Source organism: Rhinatrema bivittatum, chromosome 12 (genome assembly GCF_901001135.1).
Source record: "Rhinatrema bivittatum chromosome 12, aRhiBiv1.1, whole genome shotgun sequence".
Taxonomy (NCBI): domain Eukaryota; kingdom Metazoa; phylum Chordata; class Amphibia; order Gymnophiona; family Rhinatrematidae; genus Rhinatrema; species Rhinatrema bivittatum.
The window spans coordinates 60783120-60804466 of NC_042626.1; the positions used below are offsets into that span (position 1 = coordinate 60783120).

Below are 21347 nucleotides of genomic sequence, written 5' to 3' on the forward strand. Positions count from 1 at the left end.
GTCAAGGAGGCATTTCTATCCACCAAGCAGACGTGATAGTCTGTCAACCTCATCCCTGACAACAGTCTGACCTCACTGCCATTCTAGACAGCACAGAGCCCCAAAGACACAGCCAGCATCCCATCTAAAATGTGAGATGGGGTTTCAACTGGATTGAGGAGAGCATACTATCCATGCAGGATGATGTTCTTGTCGTGTAGGGGAAGGCTCAGGTTTTACACAAACCATTGGCCCATAGTATCCTTGGACATACCAGATTGCCCACTGGGAAGCTATTAGTGCTCAGCATCAAGCAGTGCTACAAAATGAGCTCTCATCCCTCTTAAAAGGGGCAGGGGTTTTATTTGTAGTAATAACAGCAGAAAAGGACAAGATGGCCCATCCAGTCTGCCCAGCAAGCTTCTTATGTTGTTATCTGCCACTCTGAGCAGGATACACCCATGTTTCTCTCAAGGTTAGTAACTGCCACTCTGTGCAATTTCTGCCAAGCCTTATGATAAGGGTAGCAATATTTATAATCATTCAAAACCAAGCAACTATCAAACCCATAAATTACTGCTAGCAACATTTTTACTGGGTGAGGAGCCTTCTTGGTAATTCAGTCAATGCTGTTTGATGATCTTTGCTTTTGGACTTGGCCGTAGAATCCATCCTGTACTTTTTTCATTATGTCTGCATGTCAGTATCCCAGACCATAAAAGTTAGAACCCATGTTGGTTGTTGACTGTATCCAGTCCCCCTCCCTCCCCACTGCCACTCTCAAAGCAGGAAGCAATCTTGCGGTTAATTCTAAAGCATCAAGGCTCTTGATTGAGGGTAGTAATCCCCATGCCTTCTGTTAAGGGTAGTAACTGTCACTCCACACAGGTTACCCCCATTAACCCTCTTTCATTTCCATCCTCTAGCCTTTAGGGATCTACAGTGTTTATCCCATGCCCCTTTGAATTTGTTGACTGTTTTCTTCATCACCATCTTTTCTGGAAGAGCATTCCAAGCATTCACCACCCTCTGCATGAAGAAATATTTCCTGATGTTTGTTTTGAGTCCCCAGAAGTTTCATTTCATGATCCCTAGTTCTGATATTTCCTTTCCAACTGAAAAGTTTCAAAGTTTGTGCATCATTAAAACCTTTCAGGTATTTGAAGGTCTGTATCATATCTCCCCTGTACCTCCTCTCCTCCAGGGTATACATATTTAGATCCTTCAGCCTCTCCTCGTAGGTTTTCTGAAACAGACCCTAAACCATTTTGGTCACCCTTCTCTGGACCGCCTCCATCTTGTCTCTATCCTTTTTGAGAGATGGTCACAGAACTGAACACAGTACTCCAGGTGAGGCCTCACCAAGGACCTGTACAAGGGCATTATTGCCTCCTTTTTCCTGCTAATTATTCCTCTCTTTATGTAGCCCAGCATTCTTCTTGCTTTAGCTGTTGCCTTGTCACATTGCTTCGCTATCTTCAGATCACTAGATACTATCACCCCAAGGTCTCCCTCTTGGTCCATGCACATCAGTTTTTCACTTCCCATCATATACAGTTCTTTCGGATTACCACACCCCAGATGCATGACTCTGCACTTCTTGGCATTGAATCCCAGCTGCTAAATACTGTAAATTATTTCCTGATCTTGAAGAGAACAGGGGGATTTTATCTCATTCTAGACCTGAGGGATATGAATAAATTCCTGGTAAAGCAAAAGTTCTAAACTGTTCCCTTGGCACCTTTAATTCTTTTTCTAGAAAAAGGGAACTGGCTGTTCTACCTGGATCTAAAGGATGCTTACACCCACGTAGAGATTTCCAGGTCATAGGAAATGTCTCAGATTTATAGTGGAGAAACACCAACTTCAATATTGCATGTTGTCCTTTAGCCTACCGGCAGCACCTTGGGTATTCACAAAATGTCTTGCAGTGTTGGCTGCACATTTACGCAGATTGGGGGTGCACGTATTTCCCTATTTGGATGATTGGCTGGTCATGAGAACATCTCAAGGAGACGCTGCAAAATCAATGAGAAAAATCATCTGGCTGTTGGAGTTGCTAAGTTTGGTCATCATCATCATCATCAGCTCAGTTGGAATTTACAGAAGATCTGCTAGACATGACTTGGATGAAAGCCTGTCTTCCACAGGAAAGGATCATCATATTGATGTCCACAGTAGAGAAGATAATAATAAGTCAGCAGACAGAATGGAACATGTTGAGGTTGTTGAGCTTTATGGCATCCTGTATGTTACTCACTTAGCATATCTTCATATGAGATGAGCCCAATAGACCTTAAAATTACAGTGGACCTAGATACTCAATTTCTCCTGGAAAACATCTGCATCACCCTGCAACTCTGAGATTCCCTGTTCTGGTGGCAGATTTGATCCAGTATAGCCAAAGGAATAGCTTTTTAAATTTTTCCAGTGCAAATTGTCCTAAATATGGTTGTGTCCAACCTGGGCTGAGGAGCAGATCTAGAGGAATTTGTCACCCAGAGCCTATGGTCTGCTTAGGAAAGACGTCCTCAGATAAATTTTGTAGAATTAAGGGTGATTTGATTACTCTGTAAGGGCTTTTGGAGATGGGTTGGACAACAATATTTTCCTCATCCAATTAATCCGGTGGTGGTGATCCTGTGTCAAGAAGCTGTCTAATTGTGGGACTGGGTCATTTCTCATGGAACAGGCCTGAGTCATGTACCTGCTAGGTGAAGAGAATGTCCTGGCAGACAGATTGAGTCAGGTCCTGCAACTTCATTATGATCCTTGGACAGGGGACCAGCAAACAAGATAGATATCCGTGGTAGATTGTTTGTATCTCTTCTGAACAGAAAGATCCCAAATTTCTGCTGTGTGTGTGGGGCAGGGCTTGAGGTAAACTAGCCTCAGATGCTTTCTCCCTACATTGGAGACTGGGTCTTTTGTTTGCTTATCCTCTAGTTTCTCTGGTGGCAGGGACCATGATTCTCATAGCTCCCTATTGGCAAAGACGGATTGGGTTTCCTATTCCCTGGGAAATATCAATCAGGAATCCAATCAAGTTGGGGAATTTCCCAACTCTAATTACCCAAAATTGGGGAATATTGTATTATCCCAACGTCAGGTCCATAGACCTCACAGCCTGGATGTTGAGAGGTTAGCATTGTATTCCCTGAACCAGTCTGCTGATGTGTCTTATTTTCTTCTGACTTTTAGGTTTGAAATGTAGGAGGGAAAGGCACTAAACCCTTACTCCTCCTCCACACAAAAACTGCTTGAATATCTTCTACATCTTTTAGAGTCTGAAAATTTAACTCAATTGGAGTTTTTCATAATGCAGTTGGCACTTACCACCACCATGTAGAAGTTTGCCTATCTGTATTGCTTTTAGTTGTTTGGTTTTTGCAGACCTTGCTTCAGTTGAAGCCTCCTTTCAAGCTTCCTGCTGTGTCATAGCACTTCAGTGCAGTTTCAACCTAGTTGATGAACGCTCTCTTTGAGCCAGAAGACTTCTGTGAGCTGAAGTACCTGACTTGGAAGGGCATATTTTTGGTAGTAGTCACTTCGGCACGCATAGTCTGCGAGCACCAGGACCTAGTGACTTGTCCGCTTTATACAAATTTTTTTTTAACAGAATGGTTCCACGTACGCATCTTAAATTCCTGCATAAGGTTGTGCTGGAATTCCACCTTAGCCAGTCAATGGTCTTTCAGACATTTTTCTCCAGGCCACATGTCCACAAAGATGAACAAGTGTTACCTCAGTTTGGATTGGAAAAGAGCCTTGGCCTTCTTCCTTGAACAGACTGAAACTCTTAGAAAGTTCACTCAACTTTTTATTTTCTTTGACCCCCAATAAACCTGGAGCTGCCATTATCCAGTGCACTTTTTCTGAATGGCTAGCAAATTGCATCATCTTTTTTATGCTCAGATAGGCCTGAATCAGATGGGGCATGTCAGGGCCATGGTGGCATTGGTAACCCACTTAAGATTAGCAAGGAGGAGATTTGCAAGGCTGTAATGTGGAGTTCTCTCACATCTCACTATTTCTGAACAGGGACTCCTGACACGACAGTAGATATGGCCAGTTTATCCACCCTAGTGCCCGATGTCTTGTTTTCCAGGCTGCTCCTATTAAAAAAAAAATAATGTAAAGAAAATGGCTCTTGCCACCAAAATCTTTTCCTGTCGAGTGTTTTCTGGCTGTTTTTTCCCTTTTTGTGTCCAGGATAGCCTATAGCTAGGGATTCTCCGCTTGTCCTGTGAGAAAGCAAAGTTGCATACTTGTACGTTGGGGAATCACCAACTGCTGTCCTTGGGCGTTTGTCAATGGGCAGGCCCAGTTTCCATGGGAAAGCTATAGGTAGACTCTTACTAAAATAAAGCACAAGCTTCCGCTAGTCTTCTCGCCACTCTGCCCCCTCCTGTAGCACACTTGACTAAGGTATTACGGGACCGATGCAATACAGTGCGCTCAGCCGAGCGCACTGTATAACCGCAGTTGAATGCAGGATAAATAGGCGCTAATCCACCCCCTAATGCAATAGGGGGATTAGTGCCTATTTAACGAGTGTCCGACGCAAAGTGAATGAGATAGCGCTCATCACATGCAAATGCATGTTAATGAGCCTATTACTCATTCACTCCGAATGCAAAAAGATAAATATGCGTCTCAGATGCACATTTATCGCTCAGATTTTTTACGCTTGCCTGGAGCAGGCATTAATAGCTGAGCGCATTGAAAAGAAGTATAGAAAAAACATCTTTTTTTAAAGTAAAAAAAACAAAAAACTCTGCAGACTGCAGAGTTATGAAGACCGATGCCGGTAAACTTGGCATCTGTTTTCATAACCGGCTGTCTGCCAGTAATGAAAATGGCTGCCAATAAACTCTGCAGCCGTTTTTATTACTGGCAGACAGGCAGGTTATGAAAACAGAGGCCGAGTTTACCGGCATCGGTCTTCATAACTGGCAGCTGCGGCGGGTCGCGTTAGGAGGCACTAAGGTCACGCAAGCGACCCTAGTGCCTCCTTCCTAGCGCGACTCCCTAATTTAAATTTTGCATGGCGCCCCCTTGCACATAATTGCATCGGCCCCTAAGCTTCTCTGGGCCAGCACTTAATTAACAATCCCTGGTAACAGCACACTGGAGCAAGGCTCAAAGTTTAGTAAAGCACTTAATTAACAGTTCTCTTGCAGCTGTAATTATCCTGCAGTAAAATATTTGAACAAGGCACAAAGAGTGCCTATGATTTCAACCACCCTCACCTCCCACTGAAATCCTTTTACCTTCTCCCTTGTTACTCTGAGGTATCCATTAATTCAGAAGTATCTCCAAGGCCTTTTACCTCTACCACCTTCAGGGGTTCAGTGCCTTTTGGGTCTGCTGTCTCCTGCTCAGAGAACCATTCTCCTTCCTTCCCCTCCTCTCCCAGACTACTGCTGCCTTTATAGGACTGGTCCCACCCTTTGTCAGTCCTGCACCTGGGAGCCTCTCAGATACCCTTTATAGCACTGGGGAACCTGGGAAATGTAGTTTCTAGGGAGGTTTCTTTAAGTCTGGGTTTCCTGAGATTCTGCTGGGCTCTAGTAGTTTCTTTTCCCTTGTACTTGACAATTGAATAGGGATTGGGGCTATCTGCCCTTACTCTGTACACTGTAACAGGTGTTCTCCTAGGAGAGGAGGATGTGAGTCCTTAGGAAATCCATTCAGCTCCCTTTGGAGTTGGTTTCTGTATGTTGGCTATTAATGAACCTGAGGGCTTCGCATGTTCACTGATCGTGCTAAAAGCTTCTAGGTAAAATCTCCACATCAGGCTGAGTCAGATGATGTTACTTGCGTGTGAGGACTTGCATCCTGCTGTTCTTAGAGAACAGATGTTGCAGGTAAGCAACAGTGCTTTCTCAGACAGTGTCTTGACAGTAAACTTGAACAGATGTATGGTGAGTATAGTACTTTCTGTATGTACTTGTGAAACACTGAGCACTACACTTCCTTTAAAGCTGAATTGGCATGCTGGCTTTATTGAACAAATTGTTCTGCATTCATGCTCTGTCTTGCATTCAGACTCTTGTAATAGTCATGTGACCAGGCTCACTGCTTCCTTCTTCCTACATCTCCAAAATGCCATACTTCTTCTCTTCTTTCTTACCCTGCACTTCCATTGTCGTCCCCCCCCCCCCCCCCAATTCACTTCTTGCTTTCCTTCACTGGTTATCTGTTAAATTAGAAATTATGACTTTTTAGGACAGTTTTCAAAGTGATTTACATGGGTGGAAAGCATTTTACCTGTGTTAATTGGCTGTCTGAAAATAGCTGTCTTCAATTTGGCTGAAAGTCCACATGTTGTTCCATAGTACAATGTTGTGTGCTTTGTCTCATTGAGAGGTGGTGTTCTCGTGGGTGTGTTTAAGTCAGGGAAAGAAAAGTACGCACACAAATGACATTATCAAATCTTGGAGCACATTTTTCCAGCAAATATGTACCCACAGAAGAAGCATGTGCAAGCAATGTGCATTCTCTTTACCCAAGGCAAATTTCAAGGGCAAGGAATGTACTAAATATAATTTACTTTTGAAAATTGGTGCAAAGCCTACAGGTAAAAGTATGTATGGTCTTTGTCACAATGCACAGTTTTAAAAATGGTCCCCTTTTTAAGTTTATTCATGGCCTGGTACATACTTGCTTTCTTTCCTCATATCTACTACGTTCCGCACTACCTCCATTTACCTAGACTCTCCTTATAATACCTCTTTCCAAACAAGCATCTTCACATTTCCATACCTTTTGTCTAATTTTAGACTCTTGTCTTTCTGTCATAAACTTCCCCCAGAAGTTTAGGACTCTCTTCCGCTTGCCACATTCCCCAGCCTTCTTAAAAACTTATCTCTTCTGATTAACTTTCCCTTAAATTTCTCATTTTTGTCACCTTCATTCTCTGGTTCACCTTCTACTTCTCCTTTGTACTGTTGACCCTGTTCTGTTCCTATGTCCATTCTGAGTGACTTTTCTGAGGTGCCATATAAATTAATTAAATATTAAGTATGGGACAGTTTGTTCCTGTGTGAGAAAATGTGTGGTAGTGTGATTTTTATGATTATTTTTTAAATTATAATGGTATTTTGGAGTCATGTAACAAGGAATGTAGCCAGAAATATATTTTGAAAAAAAAAGCCTTGGAGTTCTTCTCCACTACCTCTCTTCTTTATGTCAACTCCACCTTAGCATCTTGGTCAACATATGCACACTCTCCAGCTTGCAGGGTTGGTGGGAAAATTCTTCTGAGACTCACCCTCACTGCTACTTTATGGCCAACAAGAGGCATCTCCATGATGGCAGCCATCTTCCATCTGTGTGCTTGAACATATCACCTCTCTGCTTTGTGAAAATATGGATATTTATCTTATAATAAGTTCAGGAAGAGGAAGCAGCCCTAGCCATGTTAGAAGGATCTGGGTTTGATTTCTGGCTCAGATCTTTTCTTCTGGTACACACCTGGGGAGGAGGGAGTCCTATCGTTGTGTAACTGTGATACCTAGTGGTCTGATTTAAGGTTAATAATATATGCAGGATTCTGTAAGGAGCCTGGTTCATGGCCCCTGGCTGAGGACGGTTGCTGCAGTGACTTAACTAAAAATAAGTTTAGAGGGGCTATAAAATAGGGGGAAAATTCTTGTATACTTGAGAATGAAGGCTCACAGTGCCAGATCACAGCAATGGTTCCAGCTGAATGGAAATCCAAAGGAGGAGGAGGAAACTGCCAGGTCAAAAAAAAAGTTAAGGGAGGAGAGACGGCAGTCAAAATCTGGACTTTACGCTAGAAAATTCCTAGGGTTCCAAAGCTTGGATAATTGATACAATAAAGGATTTCAGTGCATGGTCACTTGATGCTACCTGACAACAGCGCTTAAATTATCAAAACCATTTTGCAAGTCATTTTATCTTGAACGTTTCTATGTAAACTAGTCACACTGGCTTTTAATTGATATTGGCTAAAAACGTTTACAAAGGTTTCATTAGCCATATCATTTGCAGCATTGGTAAGGGACATTCAAACCTGTGTGGCAAGCATTAGCAAAGACTACCTTCCAAAGTGTCCTGCTCTAGAGTTTTTGGTGCTTTACGCCCTCTTCTTTTAAGGCCTTTTTATACATTGTAGAGTGACTTTATTTTGATTGAGCAGTGCCGTTTAGGAACTCAATAGGCTCCACATCTGACTCCAGTCCTGGAGAAAACTGGATTCTTTGCAAGTTTTGATAGCATGCATTGGGCCAACATAAGAATTTCACAAGGATGATGTATATGAACTCACTAGACATCACAATTCCTGTTTTTCTGTCACATGTGACGATAACCTATATGATTTTAAGAGCTTGTGTATATCATCCTTATGGATAATTCTTAAAGAGGTATGGTAGATGATGGCAGATAAGGAGGACCAGTTGGCCCATCCATTCTGCCCACTTGTCTCCTTTGCTTATTTTCTACCACTTTAGGTAATGAGCATATCATTTCCCCAAGTTAAATCCACGTAAGCTCCCCTGCCATGAATTTTACCCCAGATCTCAATCCTGCTGCTACCATTGCCCTCTGTCCCAAGCATATTTACATTTTGTAACCATGCTGGCCACTACCACCTTTGTTGGTGTAGGCCATTTCAAACATTTTTATCTTCCTCTTTTGAGTCTTAGAAGTCCCATACTTAATTCAACACCCAGGCCCTCTCTTACCTCCAAACGTTATGATCACAACCTGCAAAGAATCTAGATATATTTATATTCTAGAGATTCAAAGTCTCTTTTAATGGGAGACAGAACCCCATTCACAGAGGCAGCAAAAGACCATTAGGCCCATCCAGGTGGCCTAGTTCAAGTTCTTCCTCTATCACGGAGTGGCCAACTCTAGTCCTTGAGAACCACCAACAGGCCAGGTTTTCAGGATATCCACAATGAATATGCATGAGATAGATTTGCATGCACTGCCTCCATTGTATGCAAATCTCTCATGCATATTCATTGTGGATATCCTGAAAACTTGGTTTGTTTGTGGCTCCTGAGGACCAGAGCTGTCCACCCCTGCTCTATCTCTTTGGGTCAATGAGCATATAAATGTACATACTTAAATCAGCACCAGCTTCTCAACTCTGTGCCTATACCTGCCTTCTATATCTTCCCCAAGCATTTTGAAATTCTGCCACAATGCTGGCCTCTACCATTTCTGTTGGTAGGGTATGGTAGGCCTTGTCTTCCTTTTTGCATCTTACAAAACTGATTCTTACTCCAATATCCAGGGCTGTCGCCCATCTCCTCCTCCCAAAAATATCTTAAACCACTAATTTTCTAATCTACAGAACCACTAAAATTAGTCTGGATGTTGTCCAAAACATCTTGCCACCCTATGCTTATTGATGTCCACTCCATGTAGGTTACCCCAGCCTTTTTGGGAGCCTGATACAACTGCATTGTTGCTCTGTGCAAATTACCCCTATTTTCTTGGAAGCAAGTGCTTACCTGCATCAGTGTAGCACTGGAAACTGTCATTTTTGGAGGAGCCCTGTGGTTTCCTCTTGCTTCTCTGGGCTTTCAGCTCCGTCAGAACTGGCCTGAAGTTGGCAGCAGCATCTAGAACCTTCATTGTAACTACTTAAGGTTTTTCAACCATTTTATAACACCCATCTAGCCCAGCCTTTGTAACTACACTTCTTAATTATAGGCCACAAGACCACAGCTCCTTCCAGAATCTAGTTTGTTTGCAATCTGTGGCCTCTAGATGTCACCAGTATGTGATCTCTCAAACTCTATGGCTGGTTTGAGCCAACCAGGTCTCCTACATAGCAGTGTACAGCACTGCCCATTGAGTTATAAAGTTGGCCCAGAGGTCATCTTTGTAGTCTGTAGGAGTATGGCAGTTGAGGGGCAGGCTTGGTATCATGTGTGGCATGGTAGTATGGGAAAATTTTGTGGCCAGTATAGGAACATGGTAGTTGGGGGGGGGGGGGGTGTTACCATAACCTGTATAATAACTTGATAGTGGGGGCGGATTTTGTGGTCTGTGTAGGGAGTGTTGCAGTCAGAATAGGTTTTGTGTCTATGGGGAAGCTTTGTGACTTTGGTGGGGGCAGGTTCAACGGCCTGTGTTGGAGGATGTCAAAAACAAGCTCTATTAGAGAATTAACAAAATGTGTGTCTAGGGGACTTCACAAAGCAATGATATTGCCTCCTCAGATAAGTAATTTTAACTTGAATCTCAAGATGTAATCATCAGACCTCAGCAATTTGTGAATGTCTTTTTGAAAAAATGTTGTAAATACATATTTAAAAAAATAAAATAAAATATGATTTTAAAATACAAACAATGCTTAAAATACTTTAGCCTGCTTTCTGAAGGGAAGGCTTATGAGATTGCTGTGTATGTTCCATCCCTCCCCACTGCAATAACTTTTGTGTTTGGTGTCCTATCCACACCAGATTTTCAAGACATATTGTTGGGGTCCTGAGGATTCTTTTAACGGGGTTTGGGGGAGGGGGGGGGGGGGTTTCGGATCCGCACGTGTGAAATGTGGACGCACAGATTCTGGGTGGAACTTCTTGTCTTATAATTAAATGTCAGAAAGTAGTCACATCAAGCCTAAACCACTCTCAATAGATTGTCCAGCGATGAAAGCAGCTCATACGATATCCTGCACAAAGTCAGACTGATATGGGAAGATTAAGGAATTCTCACAACACCACTACATACGATTCACTCAAGTAGTAAATGGAAGAGAGACAAATCTGTTCATTTTTTCCCCCTTACTGAGTAAGTGAATCCTGTGCAGTGGCACCATAATCTTCATTTACCAATTTGTTTGTTTAGGGTAAGAACTATTTTTGTCTTTAGACAATCTTTTGAGTGATTTGAGTTGATGTGACCACCCTCTAGACATTTAGTGATAAAATAAGTATTTTAAGTGAAATTAATTTGAATGTCGGTATATAAAGCTGATTAAAAAAAAAAATAAAATAAATAAGTATTGCTTGCACCTTAAAATCATTTTTTTTAATATTCACAAAATTAAAAAAAATTAATAAATTGCCAGGGTCTGATTAAAGTTTTGAGATTCAGGTTGAAATTATTTACCTGAGATTGCAATATCATTGCTTTATGAAATTCCCTAGACATGCAATTTTGATTATTCTTGTAAATAAATCTAAGGGGGAGGGTTTTTTGTTTTGTTTTTTTTTAACTTGGTTTACCTGATACCCTATTGGTGGGCTTTTTTCTTTTCGAATTCCTGTGTTGGAGCATGGCAGTAGGGGAAGACTGAAGATGTCATTGACTTGGCTCTACTTCTTGGCAGGTGTTTGCGTGTGAACCCTAAGGGCCTGGATGAGGAGAGCAAAGATTACTTGTCACTCTACCTGTTACTGGTCAGCTGTCCCAAGAGTGAAGTTCGAGCAAAATTCAAATTCTCCATCTTGAATGCCAAAGGGGAAGAGACGAAGGCCATGGGTGCGTACCTGTTGAAATAAGGAATCACTTGTGTTTTCCTGGGAGCTTGGAAACACCAGACGTTTAAGGGATGGGGAGAGGGGAGCCTTGCTTTGCTGTGTGTGTGTGTGTGAGAGAGCGCATGCCTACATGCTGGGGTGAGGGAGCCTCCTTTGTGTGTGGCTGTTGGAGTGTGAAGCTCTGCTTGTGTGTATACACTCCTGTGTTGGGTCTGGAATCCTCCTTGTGCCTGTGCCAAGGGGGGGGGATACTTTCTGCCCCCTCCTTTTTTTTTTTAACCATATGTATACATTTCTAGAGGAAGGTGCACTCTTTTTTTTTTAAATTTTTTTATAGTAATTAAATACAGTTCCTGTACATACCCGGATCAGTCCAGACAGTGGGTTGAGCCTCCTTTCCAGCAGGTGGAGACAGATTAAAACTTGCAGGATGCCCTATATCAGGACAGAGCCTATCCTCTCACCCTTCAGTATTTGTCTGTCTCCAGCAGGTGCAGCATCTCCCCTTCGGTTCTCTGCTGTAGGCTAGTCAGCCTCTTCTTTCTCTTTAGGCTCAAGCAAGTACTTCTTTTGGTTCTTGTTTAAAAAAAAAAAAAAAAAAAAAAAGGATCTCTGAAGGAAATTTCTGCCTTCTTTAGTGCTTTTCTGTTTTTTTGTGTGGGAGACATCTGTCTCCCAGCTCTTGCCCGGCTCAGGGGGGCTTGTCCCCTTTTGCAGGAGGGGGTTCCCTGCATAGTCCTGAGTCCGTGGACGCTTTCAGGTTTGGGGACCGCCGCTCTCTGGGCCTCGTTCCCCCTCTGGCTGCCGAGAGGGTTTTGAACCCGCTGCTGCGCTCAGTAAAAAAAAAAAAAAAAAAGGGGAGTTAAAAGGTGTTAAACTTTCAATAAGTTGCAAGTACTCACCTACCTCTAACTTATTTGCAGCAGTTGACCAGCTTTTTTATTTTTTTCTGGTCAGAGTAGGGCTAGAACCGGCAGTCAGAGAAGCAGAAGTCAGCAGGTTTCCCGCCTGCTCTCTCCTGCTGTGCAGGCTGTCAATCAAGCTTTTTTTCAACTTTTTTTTCTTCAGCCGAGGTTTAGCTATGTCCCTGCTGACAGCCTGTCTTTCTTGTGGGCTGTCCTCTTCGCGTTTTTCGCGGCAGGGCCTCTGCACTGCTTGCCTGCCGGGTGGGGAAGGTCCATCCTCGGCAGAACAAGCAAATTTAGCCCGGGGCTCCACTCCTCCCGGCATGGCTAGGCCTTTCCCGGGTCGGCAGAGCCCGGGAACGGCTGCCATCTTGGATTTTTCATCGGGGCCGATTTCAGTGCTCCCTGGGGCTGGGGGGCCGGATTTTTTTGATTTAACCCCCGATTTGGCCCCCGCGGGTCCCCAGGAGGGGGGTCCTGACCTTCCCCCCCCCCCCAGCAAATCCAGGGTCACTTTTTCCGCGGATTTCGTCCTCCTCATGCACAAATCTTATCTAGCTAGCCTGCTTGAGATGGAAGAAAGCCCCCCCCCCCGCCAAAAATCCCTCGTTTAGCACCGTTGACCACTTCAACCGGCCGCGGAGCCTCAGGGACCAGTTTGGGTGCGGGTGGTCCCGGGGGTGCCCCCCCCCCCCCCCCCCCCCCCCGGTGTCTCCCGGGTCCTCGGACCCCGCTGCTTCCTCGCATTCGGCGGATGCCCCCCCTCTAGAGGGAGATGACCCCAGAACCCTTCGTCTTTTTCGTAAGGAGGAGTTAGAGCCCCTCCTCCCTTTTGTTTTGGAGGAGCTGGGTCTGGAAAGTCCCTCCGTGGATAATATCATGGCCTCACTCCCTAAGGATATGAACCCGGTTTTGGGAGGGCTCCGGCCTCGGCCTTTCCCTTCCACCCCATGCTTAAGCTCCTTATCCTGCAGGAATGGGAGGCTCCAGGCGGGGTGTGCGATGGATAAGCTCTATCCCCTCCCGGAAGAGGGCTTGGAGCTGTTGCGATATCCATCGGTGGATTCCACCGGAATCGTGGAACCTTCCACGATTCCGGTGGAAGGTTCCACGGCCTTGAAGGATTCACAAGATCGTAAGCTGGAGGCTCACCTGAAGCGCATCTTCGACGTCCTAGCCCTCGGGGTTCGGGCGTCTTGCTGTAGCAGTCTCATGATGCGGGCGGGCCTCCAGCGGGTCCAACAGTTACTCTGCGCCCGGGAGCTTCCGCCAGGTGAGGCAGAACAAGCCGAACGTCTGGAGGCGGTAATCGCTTACGTGTCAGACGCCCTCTATGATTTGGTCCATGTTCAGGCGAAGGCGATGGTTTCGGCAGTGGCTGCCCGGAGGCTCCTTTGGCTACGCCACTGGTCGGCTGATCAGTCCTCGAAGACTTGGCTGAGCACGCTTCCCTTCAAAGGTAAGATGCTCTTTGGCGAGGACCTCGACAAGCTTATGGACTCCTTGGCTGACAACAAGGTCCATAAGCTTCCAGAGGACCGCCCTAAGTCTTCTCGGTCCTTCGCGACCTCTTGCTTTCGCTTCAGGGGTCAGCGTCGCTCCGCCTCTCGCGGGCGGTGCGGTGCTGCGAGGGGGTCTTCTCGTGCGCAGTCCTGGTCATAGTCGTTTCGTGGCAGGTGGCCCTTTCGCGAGGGCTAGCCCGTGCGTACCATCGCTAAACCTGCCACACAATAAAGTTCAGCCGACCCATTCCTCGGTTCCTTACCTCGGCGGATGTCTCTCCCTGTTTTTCGAGGACTGGGTCAAAATCACGTCTGATCAGTGGGTCCTCAACATTATCAGAGACGGGTACGCTTTCGACCTCGTCAGGGAACTTCCAGATCTCTTTCTGTTCTCACCTTGCGGCCAGGCCAAGAGGGACGCGGTGTTCCAGACTCTCTCCAAGTTTCTGGATCTGGGGGCGGTGGTCCCAGTCCCAAAAGGGGAAATTGGCATCGGCCAGTATTCTATTTACTTCACCGTGCCCAAAAAGGACAGGTCCTTCTGCCCAATCCTGGACCTCAAGAGGGTCAATCGGGCCCTCAAGATCCCCCACTTCCGCATGGAAACCCTGCGGGCGGTCATTGCAGCGGTCCGTCCCGGAGAGTTCCTTGCTTCCCTCGATCTCGCAGAAGCATATTTTCATATTACCATCCACCGCGACTACCAGAAGTATCTCCAATTCCACATTCTCAAACAGGACTTCCAGTTTCGAGCTCTCCCCTTCGGCCTCGCAACCGCTCCTCGCACCTTCACGAAGGTCATGGTAGTAGTGGCAGCGGCCTTGCGCCGGGAGGGGATTCTCGTCCATCCCTATCTGGACGATTGGCTCATCAGGGCCAAGTCGGAGACCTCTTGCCGGCGGGCGGTGGATCGCGTCTTAGAGCTCCTTGCCTCTCTCAGGTGGATAGTGAACTTTTCCAAGAGCAAGCTTCAGCCCTCCCAGGAGTTGGAATTTCTGGGAGCACACTTCGACACCCGAGTAGGCAAGGTATTCTTACCTCGGGCGTGAGCCCTCAAGCTGATCGATCAGGTCCAGATTCTGATTGCGATATCTTCCCCGACAGCCTGGGATTATCTCCAAGTCCTGGGCTCCATGGCTTCTACCATAGATCTGGTCCCCCCTGGGCCTTTGCTCATATGCGTCCGTTACAGAAAGCTTTGCTGTCTCGTTGGCAACCAGTGTCGGAGCAGTTCCATGTAGTCCTTCCGTTCTTGGAGTCTACTACCGACGAATTACAGTGGTGGCTGTCTCTTCCTCATCTCCTGCAAGGGATGCCTCTTCAAGCTCCACAGTGGACGATAGTAACCACGGATGCCAGCCTGTTGGGCTGGGGTGCGGTCTGCCTTTCTCAGTCCACCCAGGGGACATGGTCCCAGACTCAGTCGCGCTGGCACATCAATCGACTAGAAACTTTGGCGGTCCGCCTGGCCTTTCAGGAGTTCCTTCCCCTGATCCGCGGCAAGGCGGTACGAGTCCTGTCCGACAACTCCACCACCGTCGCCTACATCAATCGCCAAGGGGGCACTCGCAGTCCCCTGGTAGCCTTAGAAGCCAGCCGCCTCTTCGCCTGGGCAGAGCGTCACCTACAGTGCCTTGCGGCCTCTCACATTGCCGGAAAAGACAATGTTCAAGACGAATTCCTCAGCCGGCAGTCGCTCGATCCGGGAGAGTGGGAGCTCTCAGACGCGGCCATGGCTCTGATAATGGACAGGTGGGGTCCTCCTCACTTCGACCTCATGGCGACTCTGTGCAATGCAAAGGCCAATCGGTTCTTCAGCCGCTGGAGGGAACACGGCGCAGAGGGCGTGGATGCTCTGGCTCTCCCTTGGCCAGCAGACGTCCTTCTGTACGTGTTTCCCCCGTGACCTCTGGTAGGAAAAATTCTCAGGAGAATCGAACTCCACCGGGGTCCGGTGATTCCCGTCGCTTCCGAGTGGCCGCGAAGGCCGTGGTTCGCGGATCTCATCAATCTAGCGGTGGACGGGCCCCTGCGCCTCAATCATCTCCTTCGTCTGCTCCGGCAGGGGCCTGTATTTTTCGACCAGGCCGATCGCTTCTGTCTAGTGGCCTGGCTTTTGAACGGCGGCGCTTGAGGCGCAAAGGTTATAGGGAGGAGGTCATCTCCACCCTGCTGCGAGCCCGGAAGCAGTCGACTTCTCTGGCCTATGTGCGCATCTGGAAGGTCTTTGAGTCCGCATGTACGGAGGCGGGTGTCCCAGCGCGCTCCGCCTCGATCCCTTTGGTTCTTTCTTTTCTTCAGAAGGGTCTCTCTAAGGGTCTCTCCTTCAGTTCCTTACGCATTCAAGTCTCTGCACTCGGCTCTCTTCTGGGTCGGGTGGATGGTCATGCCTTAGCTGCTCACCCGGATGTGATTCGTTTCCTGATGGGTGTTAGACACCTCTGCCCCCCCTCCCGGGCCACGTGTCCATCTTGGAGTCTCAACCTGGTCCTTCGTGCTCTCTGTGTGGCTCCCTTTGAGCCTCTTTGCCACGCTACGCTCAAGGATATTACTCTTAAGACTGTCTTTCTAGTCTCTTATTTCCTCTGCTCGTCGTATTTCCGAGCTTCAGGCGCTGTCCTGTCAGGAGCCCTTCTTGCATTTTTCTGATTCCGGGGTCTCTCTCAGGACGGTTCCTTCCTTCTTGCCTAAGGTTGTCTCCGCCTTTCACGTCAACCAGTCGGTAGAACTCCCCGCGTTCTCTCCGGAGGAGATTGCGGGTACGGCTGGGGGCGACCTCCATCGGCTGGATGTCAAGCGAGTCTTGCTTCGTTATCTTCAAGTCATCAATGACTTCCGCGTATCGGACCATCTCTTCGTCCTTTGGAGTGGTCCCAACCGGGGTAAGCAGGCTTCTAAGACCACCATTGCGTGGTGGTTGAAAGAAGCCATTTCTTCGGCATATCTTTGTCAAGGTCGTACGCTTCCTGAGGGTCTGAAAGCCCATTCTCTCTGTTCTCAGGCTACTTCGTGGGCGGAGAGTCAGTCTGTCTCCCTGCAGGAGATTTGCAGGGCTGCCACTTGGACGTCTCTGCACACTTTTGCTTGGCACTACCGTCTGGATGTCCACACCCCGGTGTTCGGTTTCTTTGGGCGGCAAGTGCTTCGAGCGGGACTGTCTCGGTCCCACCCAGTTTAGGGAAGCTTTGGTACATCCCACTGTCTGGACTGATCCGGGTACGTACAGGAAAGGAAAATTAGTTCTTACCTGTTAGTTTTCGTTCCTGTAGTACCACGGATCAGTCCAGACGCCCTTCCCTGTCTGTCTTCTGTCCTCTCGAAGCTTGTTTTCTTGCAGGTCTGCAGATTTTCATATTTTCCTTGGTGCAAGATTACTGAGCATTTACACCGGAAGCCTTGGTGGTTATTTTATACCAAGTTTATGCAAGAGCGTATAGGTATACCATGCTTCTACATTAATCTATGGTTGCTCCGTTGAGCTTTTTGGTTACTTGCTTGATCCTATTCTTGGGTTTATTGTTTTATGCTTTGACATACGTTATACTGAAGGGTGAGAGGATAGGCTCTGTCCTGATATAGGGCATCCTGCAAGTTTTAGTCTGTCTCCACCTGCTGGAAAGGAGGCTCAACCCACTGTCTGGACTGATCCGTGGTACTACAGGAACAAAAATTAACAGGTAAGAACTAATTTTCCTGTACCTCTAACTCTGGACCAGATGTATGAAGTAATTTTTTCTTAAATTGTGTCTATGGTAAAAATGATTAATATATAGGTCTCTATGAGAGGATAACTGGTTCCAATTTTGGTAATAGTACTGCGAGAAGAAGCCATGTTAGATGAGTAGGTTTGTCAGCCAAGCTTGTGATAAGGATCCTAAGAAGTACATTATTTTCAGCTAAAGTACCTGTAGGATAAAGTTTTGTAGGTTCTTTTATGGTATCTGCATTTTAAAATCTTCAGTTTTAGACAATAAAGCTTAAAAAAAAAGACATTGAGTTCTGCAGCAGGAAGGCTGAGTGGCCACCAGAGGATCTGCATCCTGTGGCATGCCTGTTCCAGGTTGGTGGGAAGCTTTCCATGGTGAGTAGGAGCCTGATGGGAGTTTGGGAAATGCACCATTACTTGCAAGGCCTGCATCGGGCTATCACATGCAGTAATGGCCTTATCGGGTCTGTGCAGAGGAGGGAGTAAGAGCCAAAGGACATGCTTTCTTGGCTCCCGGTGGCCAGTCAGTAGTCAGGTCTGCTGTGGTAGAAGCTTCTGTTTGCACAGTTACCCTTGATGGGGGCAGTGGCCATTATGAAGCCACATAGCTCCACGGCCATATTGGATATGGTGCCTCCTCTGCTTTTGCTTATAGACACAGGGGATTTGCAGGCAGCCATTATATCTTCAGAGGCTGGCGCTTTATTAAGTTCTGCAGCTTTGCTGCCTGGGCTGGTACTGCCCTCTTCCTTCCACTTTTTCCCCGAGTATGTTCTTTTATTACACCAAGCCTTCTGCTTAAAGCAGAGTGCTGGTTTGGGGACTCCCACCCTTCCCAGTGCCTCTCATAGGCAGTAGAATTTGGTTGCACCAGGGAGGAAGCATGCCCAGTGAGAACTTGATTTGGAGTGGGAGGAGGAGAAGTCCTCTGTCTGGCATTCCTAAAGGAGGAACTAAGGAGGACCCTGGAGACAGTCAAGAAGGTGAAATTGCTTTGTAAGTGGAGGAAGATGCTTTCACGATCTGCCTTTTTAGGAGGGAAGAGTTGTCCTCCTTGATTATCATTGCGTTTAGTGCTTTGAACATTATTGATGAATAATAGGCAGAAGGAAAAACAGGTATCTAGGGATCCCATTAGGGCTAGCATAAGGAAGCCTGCTGCAGCCTTCTATAAGTCCATTAAGGATTTGATTGCAGCTGAGTGGAAATTACCCAAGGTGAAGCTAAAAGTTGGTGAAGCAATAGCAAAGATTTATCTACTGCAGGGTGAGGAAAAGGAGAAGCTACAGGTCCCTTGGGTAAATGCACTGATGTTTGTATGACTAGGAGAATGGCCAGTCCCATGGAAGGGGGTACAGCCTTCAGAGATTTCCAGGATTGGAAGATTGAAACACTGTTAAGCAGTCCTTTGAGGTTTTGAGCCTCACTCTTCAGGAAGCTGTCTGTAGTGGTTATGTGCCTAGAGCCTGCTTGTGCATGACTCAGTGGGTGCTGGAGCCCTGGACAACTCTGGAAGAGGCGACCCTTCTGGAAGTGGGCACAGCGTATTTAGCTGATGCTTCCTTAGATCTGATCCAGGTTTCAGGTAGTAAAATAACCTCTGTCGCTGCTTGTAGCTGAGGTATTAGTCTGCTGATTTGGCCTCATAAGCATGGCTTGCTAAACTTTATTTCAAAGGCAAGCTCCTCCTCCTTGGGGATGAGTTGGAGAAACTGGTCAAGGACTTGAAATCCAAGTCACTCGGAGCTTCTGGAGGATAAGTTGGATTTCCTTTTATCTTTGTAGTAGAGCTACGGGATCTCAGTATAACTGATCCTTTCATAGGTCATACTCCTGGTGGAACCAGTGCCTCACACAGTGCCTAATGAAAATTTGATGACCCTATCTCAGGCGGTTCAGATTGGAGGCCATCTAACTTTGTTTTACCTGAAGTGGGTCCAAGTCACCTCAGACCAGTGGGTCTTTGATATTATCAGAGAACGCTATGCTTGGAATTTTCCCTTCCTATTTCATACTCCTTTTTGCAGTACCTTTGCCGCTGCTTGTTAAAGAGAGGCAATCTGGATAACTCCCGATTGTTGAAAAGGAACAGAGGTGCCAGTTCCCAGTACCCTAGTCAAGGAATGTATTCCATTTATTTTGTGGCTCCCAGATGTAATAAACTAACCTAACAACGCAGGAATCTCTTATCCTCCTTCCTGATGGAAATATGCAATTAAGCTTCCATGAGGTCCAGAGGAGAAAAAAAATCCTCCCTGTCTCATCACCATCATGTCAGACCTCAAAGTTTCCATTCAAAAACAAGGCACTCTCAAGGCCTTGTTGACATGCTCCTTGGTCCGCCTTGGAGTTCTCAACTGAGGAATTGAATCTGCTTATTGCATGGCTGGAATAGCACTTGCAGGTGCTATTGGTAACCCACATTGCAGCAGTGGAAAATGTTCAAGCAATCGCACCAGGAACCCAGCCGAGTGCGAAGCCTTCTCCCTGATCATGGACAGGTAGGAGAAACCTATTATGGATTTGATGGCAACAAAGAAGAATGCCAAGGTTTGAATTTTTAGCCACAGAAGAGGAGGTATCTGAAGGGCTGGGCATGTTGATGCAGCCTTGACTGATGTGCGGATTCCTATGTTTTCCATCCTTGGCTTCTTGTGGGCCATATCCTGTAGAAGATAGCGGCAGCCCATCTGGATTGGTCCAGGCATCCTTGGTATGCAGACCTCTTGAGGATCAAGAAGGGAGAGCCCCTCAAGTTGCCACAAAGTAAGGGTATACTACTGCAAAGCCAGTAGTGTGTGAAAATTCAGCTCTATTTTCTCTTACAGAAAGGCTATTGAGGTGGCATGCCTAGCAAAGAAAAGGGTACCCTGAGAAGGCGGTCTGCAAGCTCTCCATTTCCTTACTGTATGTAAGGATGTGTAGAGTATTTGAAGTGGGTATGCAAACAAGATTTTATTGCTTTACATTGTATCTGTGGCCTCAGTTTTGACCTTTTTACAGGAAAGAATGGAGAAGGAGCTGGCTCTCCAAATCACTGAAGTTGCAGATGGCAACAATTTCATGTTAGAGGTAATCTGCAGGGTTGTCGCTCATGGCACATCCAGACGCATTGTGTTTCCTGAAGGGGCTGAAGCATCTGTTGGAGATTTACAGATCAACTACTTGGGAATACTTGCATTCTTTCACAAAGCATTACTTTCTGGCTGTCCGAGCTTCAGAGGAAGCCTCTTTTGGCTTGGGCGTTTTGAGAGGAGTAGCTTATCCATCTGAGGGATGATTTTGGTACATCCCACTTGTTTGGACTGGTCTTTCAGGGATGCCAAGGAAAGTGAAACTTAGTCTTACCTGCTAATTTCTTTTCATCCTGCAAAACTAGTCCAGAATCTGCCCAGACTGCAGGTTGTGCTAACTGCTCTTTGCTTGTTGTAATTTGCTGTGTCGTTGGAGGTTCTCCCTATCTTATTCAAGAATATTGTATATAGTTTCTCCAAGGACAAGCAGGATGGCAGACCTCACACATGGGTGACATCGTATGGAGCCTGGCCCGGAACTTTGATCTCAAAGATTCTAGAACTTTCAAACATGCCCTCTGAGCATGTGCGGCTGTAGTTATCACCTTGCCCCCTAGGCAGAGTCCCTCAGTCTCTTCTCTCCCCCCCCCCCCCCCCACGGAGCCGTGTGTGTCATGGTATTCAGCTTTGCTCTCTTCTCACAGTTTTTGTAATGTGATTTTTTTTCCTAGATCTGCAGCTATTTTTCTTTTCTTTTACCTTACAGT

General features: G+C 46.4%; 1 protein-coding gene across 10 annotated transcripts in view; it reads left to right on the forward strand.

Annotated features, from left to right (window-relative positions):
- Positions 1-21347, forward strand: part of SPOP (speckle type BTB/POZ protein) — a 190884-nt gene that overhangs the window by 107251 nt on the left and 62286 nt on the right. For all 10 annotated transcript variants that reach the window (XM_029573351.1, XM_029573353.1, XM_029573349.1 and 7 more), the window contains one exon: positions 11303-11454. In XM_029573351.1, the coding sequence (XP_029429211.1) occupies positions 11303-11454 (152 nt within the window). The remainder of the gene's footprint in view (positions 1-11302; positions 11455-21347) is intronic.